This window comes from Ictalurus punctatus, chromosome 26 (assembly GCF_001660625.3).
Source record: "Ictalurus punctatus breed USDA103 chromosome 26, Coco_2.0, whole genome shotgun sequence".
In the NCBI taxonomy this organism is placed as follows: Eukaryota; Metazoa; Chordata; class Actinopteri; order Siluriformes; family Ictaluridae; genus Ictalurus; species Ictalurus punctatus.
This window is the reverse complement of record NC_030441.2, coordinates 13,561,123-13,574,033: the sequence shown is the minus strand read 5'-3', so window position 1 is coordinate 13,574,033 and position 12,911 is coordinate 13,561,123. Positions and strand designations below refer to the sequence as shown.

The 12,911-nt window shown below is 37.3% G+C and overlaps 1 protein-coding gene across 1 annotated transcript in view; it reads right to left on the bottom strand.

Annotated features, from left to right (window-relative positions):
- grin2bb (glutamate receptor, ionotropic, N-methyl D-aspartate 2B, genome duplicate b) overlaps nt 1–12,911 on the bottom strand; it is a 94,553-nt gene that overhangs the window by 48,578 nt on the left and 33,064 nt on the right. Inside the window, exon 2 of the mRNA XM_053676357.1 lies at nt 2,892–3,035. Coding sequence (XP_053532332.1) covers nt 2,892–3,035 — 144 coding nt within the window. The remainder of the gene's footprint in view (nt 1–2,891; nt 3,036–12,911) is intronic.

The following is a 12,911-nucleotide window of genomic DNA, read 5'->3' as shown; positions in this document are numbered from 1 at the left end:
TTATTTGAAAATACACTGATGTTTTTCTTAAAGTCATTGTTTTAAAATCTAATGATCAGATACATAAAAAACAATCAATGATGTCAACTTGAATTTAAATTAATTTAATTTTAATTAAAGTAGGAAATGTGTTGTTTATATGATACACATTGTTGCAAATATTTTAACATAAAATAACTGGTTTGAGTTCTGTGGTAGGAAAGTTCAGGAATATAAGTAAAGGGATCTATTAAAGGAATGTGATGGTACACATTTGCCTAGAGCAAATCTGTTTAAACTTAAATTTCTCTGAATTTTTTTTTACTAGTTCTGAAAGTTTTGAAATCTTGTGTGCTAAAGAAGATTGTTAGAGGATTTGCAATAACAATGCACTAGCTGTTACCTAAATGCTTCTGTAATGAGATTCACTTTCAGGAAGGCAGCTAGCTACAGCTTGCTTGACAGGAAAATGTAAAGCATACAATTAGTTTAACTTAATTTGCTGGCGTTCAAAAGTAGGACATGATCACAGAGCAGGACGTGGCTGTACTTATCTGCTGGTAGTTAGCTAATGATCATTTCACTACTACACCAATACACGAAATAGAGCAAATTCAGATATTCTCACGCTTGATATGAACACCTGGTGAGAAATGACCTTTTAAGTATTACTCTGAGCCATGATTATCAGTCGGAGGTTCATTCAATGCATTAAATTTTGATATGAAATGACTGCCTTTCATTTCCACATGCTACCACTATGAATCCACAGTGTATGCAATTTTCAATAAGTGGTAATAATCAAACTGTCAAACTACTTTCTCCATTTTATAGTGTGCAGTGTCACACTCTGTGTCCTATCAAAATATAACAAATATTTATTTCCCAACTGAGAGATAAAAATGAGAGATAAAACAGTTTTCTGTCACAGAGACGTGTCACATGTGTCAAATGTGATTTCAAAGCTTCTTTCAGCCAAATAGGCTATAATCAGTCATGCATTACTACTCTTAGCCATCAAAACATAAATTTGTTACAGAGTTAATTTAGTCAGTTGCTTTAGTACATGTTTGTTTTTGTTTGTTTCTTTAATTTTGTACTGGAGTTACAACGCCAATTTTAGCCAAGTAAAGCTAAGTAAAGGAAGCTTAGTTTTTAGCATTGTGCCTAAAAAATATTGTACAATACTGTATTATATTAACTATATTCACTTTTAACAAAATATTTTACCTTCATACTTTAGTAATCTAAAAGCTATACCTTGCTGAGAGAGAAAATGATTGTCATTTCCACATGGCTGCTACTTCTTTTTTTTCTTCTTTTCTCTATGTTGTCCTTTTGTCAAGTTTTATACAGTCCCCTCCAAAACTATTGGAATGGCAAGGCCAATTCTTTTGTTTGTGCTATACACCAAAGACATTTGGGTTTGAAATCAAAAGACGGATATGAGATGAGAGTTTAGGACTCCAGCTTTTATTTCCCAATGTTTACAGCTAGATGTGTAAAACAACATAAAACATAGAACCTTTTGTATCAGACCACCCAATGTTTAGGTGAGCAAAGTATAGGAACAGATTTTACTGCTTCTTCTTTCAGTTGTTCTATGTTTCATTTCTCCTTTCAGTGTCCTCTTCAGGAGGTGAAATACATGGTCAACTGGGTTAAGGTCTGGTGATTGACTCCAATTTTCCCCCTGATGATGCCAGTTGAGTTGGCAGTGTGTCTTGCTGCATGATGAAGTTCCTCCTGGTTAATTTGGAGGCATTTCTCTGTAAACTGGCAGACTGTAAATTGTTCCTGTAAACTTCTAAATTCATTCTGCTGCTACCATCATGAGTCACATGATCAAAACAGATTACTGAGCCTGTTCCAGAAGCAGTCATGCAAGCCTGAGCCATGACACTACCTCCACCATGTTTCACAGATGAGCTTGTATGTTTTGGATCATGAGCAGATCTTTCTCCACACTTTGGTCTTTCCATCACTTAAGGTTAATCTTGCTATGGCTCATCTCTTTTATTTCTTTGTGAATTCCTTCAAACAGCGGATTGTGATACCTTCACCCCTGCCCTTTGGAGGTTGTTAGTGATGTCACTTACTGTTGTTTTTAAGTTTTTCTTCACAGCTTTCACAGTGTTTTTGTCATCAGCTGTTCTGTCACCAGTGGTTTCTTTCTTTTTCAGGACATTCCAAGTAGTTGTATTGGTTACGCCCAATGTCTCATTTTTGCCTGATGGAAAATAAATGCCTGATTTATTTTCCCTCTTTTTCAGCTTCATTATAGCTTGCTTTTCTCCAATAAACAGCTCTCTGATCTTCATGTTGCCTTTTCCTTTTTAACAGCAAATGCAGTCTTCACAAGTGAAACTAAAGACTAAAATCAAGATTAGATGTATTTATTGTTTAAACAATCAATCTAACAGGACACCCCTGGTTAAACAAGAAACACCTGTCAGTCACATTTTCCAATATTTTTGTTCGCCTACAAATTTGGTGGTCTCATACAAAATTTGGTATGTTCTATGTCTTCTAACACATCTACATATAAACACCAGGAAACAAAAGCTGAAGTTCTAAACTCTCTTCTCATATTCATCCTTTGATCTTAAACCCAAATGTCTTCAGTCTACAAGCAAAAACAAAATGAATTGGCCTTGCTGTTCCAGTAGTTTTGGAGGAGACTGTAAATAACAGTTCCTCAAGTCTGTTTGAGTTTGTATGGTAAACTGGAGACTATAAACTTTTCCTATTGTTAGTTATGTTAGTCTCAAGGGCTCCTTTCAGATACCAAACCTGTTTTTCAGCTTACATTTGCTATCAAATATGAACATAATTATATGTATGTTGTATTTTGAGCCATACTACTCTTTTGTAATGGGGAAGAATTAAACATTTCAGGCCATCTTTCTCACCCTGTTGACGAAGTCCTGGTACCCAGGGTAGTAGGTAGTAACGATGGAGAAGATGTACCAGTCGTACTCCTCCATGATGTTGAGCATGACTGAGGCCTGCTGCTCTATAGACGGGCCGAACTGGAAGAACATGGAGTTGTCATCCTGCCGAGCAGAAAAGAGATCCGATGTGAATACGAATGCATGAATATGAAATGAGCCGTTCAGCAGGTGACTGCATCCGAGAGGCCTCTTATTCATTATGCACTAATTGGTAATCAATGTTGGAACAACATCACGATCAGAAAGCCATAAAACTGTGAGATTCCATATCGTTACAACACATGAGCCGATATAATACCACATGTCAAATGTAATTCCTCGCTTGATTGTGCATTGATTGTTTTTCTACACACTTTTTCAGATCCAAAAGAAATATTTAGCTTTTGTTCCAACAAATCTAAATGCCGTGAGCATGAGCCCAAAAGGTCCTGTGCATGTAACATGTTGTAAATAGACTCGTATACACAAAAGTGTGTGTGTGTGTGTGTGTGTGTGTGTGTGTGTGTGTGTGTGTGTGTGTGTGTGTGTGTGCTCCCAGCTGCATCCAAGTCAACAATTTACAAAGCCTTGTTTGTGTATTTATGCACCATCGGTTTTGAATTTTGGCCAGTGAACAATGTTCATGAGTAAAAAGTGGACAATTTAGCGTGTGTGTGCGTGTGTGTGTGTGTGTGTGCCGAATGTGTTTGTGATCATGACGCATGCTGAACTAACTCACTCTTTCTCTTTCTCTTTTTCTCTCTCTCTCTCTCTCTCTCTCTCTCTCGCTCTCGCTCTCCCTTGCTCTCTCTCTCAGGTCTCAGCGCTCCACTCAACATCAAAGCTCACTACGCTGGAGTTCCCACCCCCAGGAACTGGACTTATGGCCTCATCCGCTACTTTGATTCAGCTTTAATGAGATAAAAACACTGACACGGCAGACACAGGTGGGGGGCACAGCAGAAAAATCCCCAACCATTGATGTAATACCTACTGTGTTGAATGATCTGTTTACAGCTCGCATTTGTGTTTATTTGGAAGTGTTAAAGGAATACTCAGGCATTTTCTTAATCCTAATCTTTATCTACTACATCTGTAGCATATGTGTGATTATCAGATACAAACATTTTCCGTGTCCTGAGGAAAGAACAGAAGGGGGAGGTATTTGGACACTTCTATTTTAGCTATTTGATATAATTCCAGAGCATATACAGTATCCACTTCAAATTTACACACCTAATGTCTTTTGAATTGATGAGAATGGTACTGGGGCATTACAGTACACGGCAAAGAGGAAACATGAATGGAGCGATGTACCAGGACACGTATGAGGAGAATTTAATTTCATTGGCTGAGAGTATCTGGTTAGAAGATGGACATTTCAACAAGACAACAACCCCAGAACATACAGCTAAAATAACTCCAGAAGTTCTTACATGTTCTAGCCAATCTCCTGACTTGAATCCCATTCAAAAGTCCATCACAGGGATCCTCAGGAACTTCTAGGAATTAAAGATGAATCGCCAAGAGGGACATGCAAAAATTAAACCACAGTACTTTTTTTCCCTATCCCTACGTCATCAATACACACTTTTTTTGTTCATATATATAAGACAAAAGGCGTTATGTGTGTAAATTTGAAGTGAATTTATGCACTGGAGGTATATTAAATAAAAAAACAATAGTGTTTGAATACTTATTTACCCTCACTGTAGTTTATATTTGATTACCTCTATATATAGAGTTGTACATCGATCAGCAATAACCTTAGAACCACTGATATGTAAAGTGAATAACATTGATTATCTCATTACAATGGCACCTGTCAAGGGGTGGGATATATTAGGCAGCAAGTGAACAGTCAGTTCTCCAAAATTGATGTGTTGGTAGTAGGAAAAATGTGCAAGTGTAAGGATCTGAGCAACTTTGGTAAGGGCCAAATTGTGATGGCTAGACAACTGGGTCAGAGCATCTCCAAAAGGGCAGGTTTTGTGGGGTGTTCCAAGGGAACCAGCAACAGAGACATGGGCACCCAAGGCTCACTGAGCAAAGGCTAGTCCATCTGTTCTGATCCCACAGAAGAGCTACTGTAGCACAAATTGCTGGAAAAGTTCATGCTGGCTATGATAGAAATGTGTTAGAACACAGTTTTAATGTTATGGCTGATTGGTGTATATTTTCAATGATAATGACTGTATTAAATACAGCTGCCTCTAGACTCCATTCAGGAATGGGCAAATCAGTAGTCAAGGTACACAGGAGAAGCAGATTTCTTAAACCTACTCAGGATGAGTAGATTTAAGAACCAGAGAAAGAAAAGAAACCTACTTCCTATTAAATTCACAAAACATACATTTCCATTCGGAGTATATCTTTAAATGTAATGCGCTTCACTGGAGCCTATCCCAGGGAACTTTGGGCACAAGGCAGGGGACACCCTGGATAGGGTGCCAATCCATGTGTGTGCACATGTACACACTACAGACAATTTGGAAATGCCAATCAGCCTACAACACATGTTTTTGGACTAAGAGAGGAAACTGGAGTACCTGGAGGAAACCCCCCCAAAGCACGGAGAGAACATGCAAACTTTATGCACACAGGGTGCAGGCGGGATCTGAACCCCCAACCCCGGAGGGGCGAGACAAACATGCTAACCACTAACTAAAGGCAAAATTTTGGCCAATGATCTGCTGACTATTTAGAGATTTTGTTAGAAGAGGATAATAATATGGCTAAACAGAATCATCATCTATACAGGAATTCATATATTTATTTGTTTCTCTTTACTTGTATTAATACACTTAACTAACTAACTAGCTTTCCATATATTATTACTACCACTTTTTCACCATGTCAGTTTCTGGGCACTGAAACTATGGGAAGCACATATAAGCCTTATTATTTATAAGTGTGAACAGACTAAGTATTCATTTACAACCGTTCATCCCTTCCCCATGTTTGGGTCAGCAGGTGTACATGAAAAAATGAGATGAAAAATACATATATTACAAAACACCACATTAACACACACAGAGACATACAGAAACACACTTAATGTCAGCAACTTTTCTCCCTCTGGAATACTGCATCATATTTATTTATCCTTTCCACATCTCAGATTTCTCTCCATCCCTCTAGCCTCCAGCCTCTCACTCTCTTGCCAGTTTATGTTCAGTCTCTCCATCACTCGCTGTTCCACTATCCCTCCGTCTCCTGCACATTTAAACAATAATTGAATCTGCAGACCTCCTCCATTTATTCTCTTCAATGTTTAATACACTGAAGTGGCCAGCCCTTCTAACTCCTTCCCCCAGCGGGCCTAGACAAACTGTGGCATGCTAATAGCCTCTGAAACCTTACTACTAATTCCTGCTATTCTTTTCATTTCTCTAGCTCACTTTCTGCTACTAATAATCTTGGCGAGAGAAACGCTCGGAGTATCCCGCAGTGCAAGTATATAAGAAAAGAGCCATTCTAATATCAGACTTAATAATGAGGCCCTTAAATAATTTCTCCGGCAAGTCCCTCTGCTGCTGGCCGGGGGGAAATCGAGCTAGGCCTGTGACGTCTATGAGCGAGTGTGAGCAGAGCGCAGCATTAAAATAGGCTGGAGAGGTTCAAGTATGACAAATAGCGTCAATTGAGCAGCGAGGAGCTCTAAGATGCGGTACGAGAAGCTGTTGGGTAATGAGGGCAGTTTGGTGTTAGGGTGCGTTGTTTCATACGGCTTTGTAACAGCCTTGGAGGTATGAGTGAATTGGAACGTTCGTTTCTAGAGTTCTCGCTAGGACGCTAGAACATAATAAACTGCTTTCACACGAGGCACCGGCACATTTTGTGCTGATATGAACAAAACCACTTCACATGATGAGCACACTATAACATAATAATGCTGTTAGTACTAAGCTTTTTAATCCAGTTAACTAACTTGCTAGTCAACAATTATGAATTATTACATGTCAAATATTGACTGATCATTGAAGAAAAATAAAAGCTTTTGTGAGTATAGCCAACCATGGCTCAACAGAGAAAAGCAAAGACAAGATCCATTACTCAGCATTAAAAGCAGTGGGTACCACCATACTGAAAATTCTCAACATTTGCTGCGTTTCAATTCGCCTACTATCCATCCTAAATAGTATCTGAGATTAGAATGAGTGTGTCCCAAATCGTAGTACGTTGAAATGAGTATCCCAAATTATAGTCTACTATTTCCAGTAGATTTTGAAGTGTGGATCCGTGGACGCTTTTTCAGCTAATATTGCCCACAACTCCTTGCATGAGGGAGGTGGAGTTTTGTGACAGATCAATAAATCAAGGGACTGAAAAGCTGAAATGTAATGAGTTGTTGTATGGTGAGAGTGTGTGTAACTAGGCAACAACATTCTCTTCCATTACATGACGTGTTAGTATGTCCCAGTACTTGCATACTCTTTTGCTAAAAACTCAAAAGTATGTACTTTTTCTTTACAAAAAGAGTGCATACTTTCAGTGCACAGTATAAGTAGGTGACTTGAGATGCAGCAATTGTGTCACACCTTATAAAAAATTTGAGTTTTGAAGTCATGATTACCACAAGACCAGGACATTCGTTTGTAATCATTTGTAAACATGATGAACAAAACCTTGTTTGATCATAGCAAGTTACAGGAGTGAACAGCTGAAAATCTGGAAACAATGAGTCACCAGAGACACGACCAATAGGAATGTATAGAATATACTGCATAGAATGTTTGAAATATGTATAATGAGTATAATGTGTAGATAGATGAAAACCTTCGTATAGTATTAATCAGTTGCCAGTGAATATGTTTACATGCACAACAATAATCGTACATTAACTGGAATTTGGCAATATTCTAATTAGTATTGAGTCACGTAAGGCCACAATTCAATTAAAATGAAACAATCCGCACCCCTGGAATATGCTGATTGGAAATTTGTTGCATGTAAACATTGTATTCAGAAAATCCACTGAAAGGAGATATATGTGCATGTTCAGTCTGTATGGAATCTCCTGGGAAATAACAGCAGGAAAGGAAAAGTGTGTAAGTGTAGATCGGCACACTAACAACAACCATGTATACAGGAATATTCAGATGCCTATACGCATATAAACATCGTATTCGGAATATGGATGCAACCCGGATACAGACCTTAAAATGGCATTTGATGTGCATGTAAACATAGTCAATGTTAAGAATCCAAAGGGGCAAAGAATAGCTTTAAGTCCCAGATTTAAGTTTTGAGAACATTATATGGGACCATCAAAACAAACCATCATGCCAATACTCGTTTGAAAATACTCATTGAAGACTGTCCACAAATCTATATAATACAATTCTGTATAATGCATCACGTCATATTTTATCTAATTAATTTATTCATGTCATCTACTATGAGTCACCTTTAACTAATCCAGCATGTTGTCCATCAAACTGCTACATCATTCCCTACAGCAGGTCTAATGGCAGCCAGTGCAGGTTCAGATGGGTGAAAACAAGACCTTCTGAGCTGAAGGTCAACCTGAGTGCTAACAATCACGACAACCGTGGGCTTGTTAAACCTGACTGCAACCATTAAGCTCACCACATAACACAAAACAGGCAGCAAGGGGCAATAACACAGCCAATGCCTGCTGCATGTCAATACACTCAGCACACATACAATGCAAAAATAAATCTACATATTGAATATCTAAATATTGATGTAGGAAATAAAATATTGATGTAGGAACATTTTAAACATCATATCAATGGGTTAATTACAGAAAATATAGATATCTGTAATTAAAATTTGCTATCTTGGTAGCTTCATTGAGAGGGCTCTAATATATTTTTCTTCATATACTCTGCCATATAAAAAAATTTCAATCTTAAATAATTTATAGTGGTTGATGAAAATTTACACCACAGCCTAGCAGTATTAAGGACGGTGTGCTGGATATGAGTAGAATCTTGTCAACAGAAATGAACAGCTTAAGCTGTGACTGCTGTAAATATGGTAACTGTTATCATTTAATCACTGGAGATTACTGGCCTCTTGTGAATAGTGGAAGGTGGGGTACAGCCTCATCATATCAGCTGCTCAACACAGATTAATCTTCACCAGTCCTGAGTCACACAAATAAAAACATTGCTATTTGACAGATTTAAGCAATGTTCCTTTGATTTGTTCACCTATCTAGATGTTGTGCAGTTGTGGGGCAGTGCGTTCAGAGTTATCGGGATACAAACAATGCTGCCCCATACTCGGGGGAGGAGCAGCAGAGAGCACAGTTAATGACGGGGTTTCCAAATTGCGTTATTACTCCACAGCCATCAAGATTGTATTTTATAGCAAATACTCAGAATTAAAGCTAATCAATTTCCTCAAACAAAGATAAAGTGTAAGTGCAGACTGTGTGTCTATGATGCATAGACCCGTTTCTTTTGTAAATATATTGCAAAGAGTGCTAGAGGGAAAGGGGGATCATGGAGTGGATAATGCACATCAGAATTGCGTGTACAAAACAGTGACCTTAGTTTCTATGCAAAGGCCAAGAAAAAATATGAAAATGTGTCACCCATTTTCAATGTCTGTATTTTTGGGCTAGATTCAGGTCTTTTGTGTAGTTTTTGAGATGGAGTTTTGCTGGAAATATTGCAGAAACCTGGCAAACCTTGTCAATGGTGCACACTTGGTGTTTTGTTCAAACACAGGTGAACAAAGGAGCTGCTAGACTGTATGCTGGTCACTGTATGTTTTTGACTCTCAGCTGCCTATTATGGACTTACTCTAAAAATCCACTAGTGAAGTGTGATATCCTCGCAACTTCATTTTGTTTGAGGCTATGTTGTTATTATTGTCATCCTGCACCACCAGAATCTATGATCATGAGCCACTGCTGCCAATAATGTGTCACTAGAAAGTAGAATTTTCATATCAAATCAACAGAGCCCTCTTATTAATCTATAATGAATATATATTGAGAAAACCCTGAGCATTTTACACATGTATAACTTCATATATTTTGTCATGTTTCTCATTGAGATCTGTCACTGAATGAACACGTTGCAGTAGACACAATGCCAGATATGACTAAAATATTGTCAGTGGACCACTCATTAACTACATGTGAAACAAAAAATAAGAATTGGTTCTTTGCAAACTCAATAATCAGAGTTCAAAATAAAAATGAAGTATTAATTGTTGGGTTAATCCTTAATGTGTCCAGTCATCTCCTTAACTCATTTGAAATAAAACTCCTCTTCGGATCACACTGGAGAGTTTCCAGTGTCCTTTCTGAAGGTACACCACCCCCACGCTACATACTGGCTGTTATGTAGTCGTAGGCACACGACTTAGTACGTCAGCATGAAGATAAACTCTGCTGATGACCATTACATGGCCATTATTCTATTTTGAACTACATTTCATCTGTCCAAGTTCATCCATCTTCTCTCTTTTGAAAAGTGACAGACTCTACGCACTTTATCATCCATCTGGCCATCCGCAGCCTCTCATTGTCACTGCTTATCACCTCATGCAGCATGTTGTATTGTCTAATCTTTCAATCATTTCTCACATTCTTGTCACACCCCATTTTTTTAAATCGTTTCAAAATCGATTACTTCTTTTCTCCAATCCTTTCTTTTTTCCCAAGCTTTTGTGTCACCATTTACAGCTACATTATTCTGTCCCTCCTTTGCATCTTGATATATTATTCTCTCACTTTTTTTTATCAGTTCATCCTGCTTCATCATCATCACCTAGCTTTTTTTTAAGAAGCCCCATCAATCTCTAATCAAACACATGCTGAATTAATTACATGTCACATAGGAAGCATAATTAACACCAACGACCTCAATTCTCATTATATTACCCCAACCCTTCTTTCGCTTTTAAATCAAATTTTTAAAGAAAGCCTGGCTTTGATTGAAACATGAAGCTATTTCCGTCCAGCAGAGATAATTCATTTCATTCTCTCTCTTTCTCTTGCTGCTTTTCACGTTCCTTCTGGGCTGCGTCCAAATACGCATACTTTTACTCCATAGTGTACTCAGCCAAGTTTGGAAAGATAGCAGACGTGGGTAATGAGGTTTTCTACAGAAAGCATGTCATTATTACACTTCGTTCATGTTGTAAACTGGACTGTTTCCCAAAAGCATTGCAAAAGATCCTTGTAAAATGGTAGCATGAGCATCACATTGAACACCCTTTACCAGGCCATTTTATGTTGCTTTTGGGAAAGTGGGTACAGTTTAGAATCTTTCATAACATATAGACCATGTGTGAAAAACTGGTGCACTGGGGTAAATTTTATAGATAAGCTAGTTACATAGATATGCAAAGTAGCGGGGGGGGGGGGGGGGGGGGTGTTAAGTGTGGTTGATTTTCATTTGTTATTAGTTTTTCTGGATCACAGATTTCAGTTCTGAAAATTGCTGTAAAAAAAAAAGCACTGGAAATGAAAATGAAATGGAAATGAAAATGGAAAAAATAAGCTTCAGTTTGGTTCAGTTTGTTTGTGTTTTTGGTGGACATATTTTATTCTTTATTTTAAACAAGAAAAAAAAGTTCTGTCCTCAGTAGCTGCTGAAATTGTGTCATTTGTGAAAATGCTTTTATTTTTAATTATTAAGATCTAAATAAGTAAACTTTATACACTCTGTTGTGATCAATATATGCATATTGCTTTACACAGTGAAACGTTGTCCTTATTTTGTATGCAGTAGTAGGTGTATAATATTGCATGTTGGAGTAGTATGAACAGTGTCAGCCGCCAGCTTCAATCCAAATAAAGACAGCAAGAGAATCCTTAAATTCATGTTCTTTGCACAGATGTACTGAAAAGATGAATGTGTTTGTCCTAAATGTTAATAACATTACTGATTGGCACAAAAAGCCAGCAGATTGGACGTTTATATTATAATCAAAACATGCAAAAAAAAAAAAAAAAAATCATTATTCTTCTGATATTTAAATAAATATATCAAATCCTTTAAAAAACTTCAATAGTTTTTTCACATTAAATTAAATCATGTCTCAGAAATGTATTCTTCCTTTTACTTAATGGATAAGGGATACTTTATATAACACTGCTTATTTATCGACTGGATACCGGGGCTACTTCTTCTCTTTCTTTTTCTAAGCAATTGGTCACCAGCCACAAATTAAGCTTGCTGCTGTATAATAAATCCTTTGAGGTACTTCCATGAGTAGTTTCATCTTTCTAAATGCTGAAATATTGATAATGTTTCCAATCTGTGCCAAATGTGGAGAGAAGAAACTACTAAATTCTCAAAAAGATTTAGTCAGAGTTAATGCGTAGCATTGGATATTTAGTCTGGGGGCTTAAATTAGCATATCACAAACAACATAGAGTACAGGTAGCTAAAGTGATTAGGTATGGTTTGTCTTTTTCTGGATGAGTGGAAAGACGGATAAACACACAAAATAAAACCAAACAATTCAGTAAAAACAGCAGTGCAAATGATTTAGTGTAACATTAGCAGCCTGACATTGAGATATATATATATATATATATATATATAGTTATATATAGTTATATATATATATATAGTTATATATTGCATAGTTAATAATACAAAATTTTTATGGGTGATAACTCTCATATTGTTCATATTGTGGAGCATTTCAGATAGGAAAGGTGTGAACCATGCCATGAGCCTTATTTTCTTCAGCAAGACTGCATGTCGGTTGTTTGTGTAACGCTCGCAAAAAGATTTCATTTCCTCTCTATCTTTTCAAAATAAGAAAGAAAAATCTCTTTACTTATTTGTCCCTTTAGAAAAAAAGGAGAGAGAAAAATATAGATAAGATAAATATAGATAAAATAAGAGAGATTTCAATGGGGGAGGGGGGTGGTTGGGGGAGACACACACTTTCTGTACGAAGTGTCTAGGGGTGGCTAACTGTGGTCAGACTGTGGTCTGACTGTGCGCATTGTGAATGTCTTATGATTAGGCAGCTCCTCTCGTGGCTTGCTCTCTT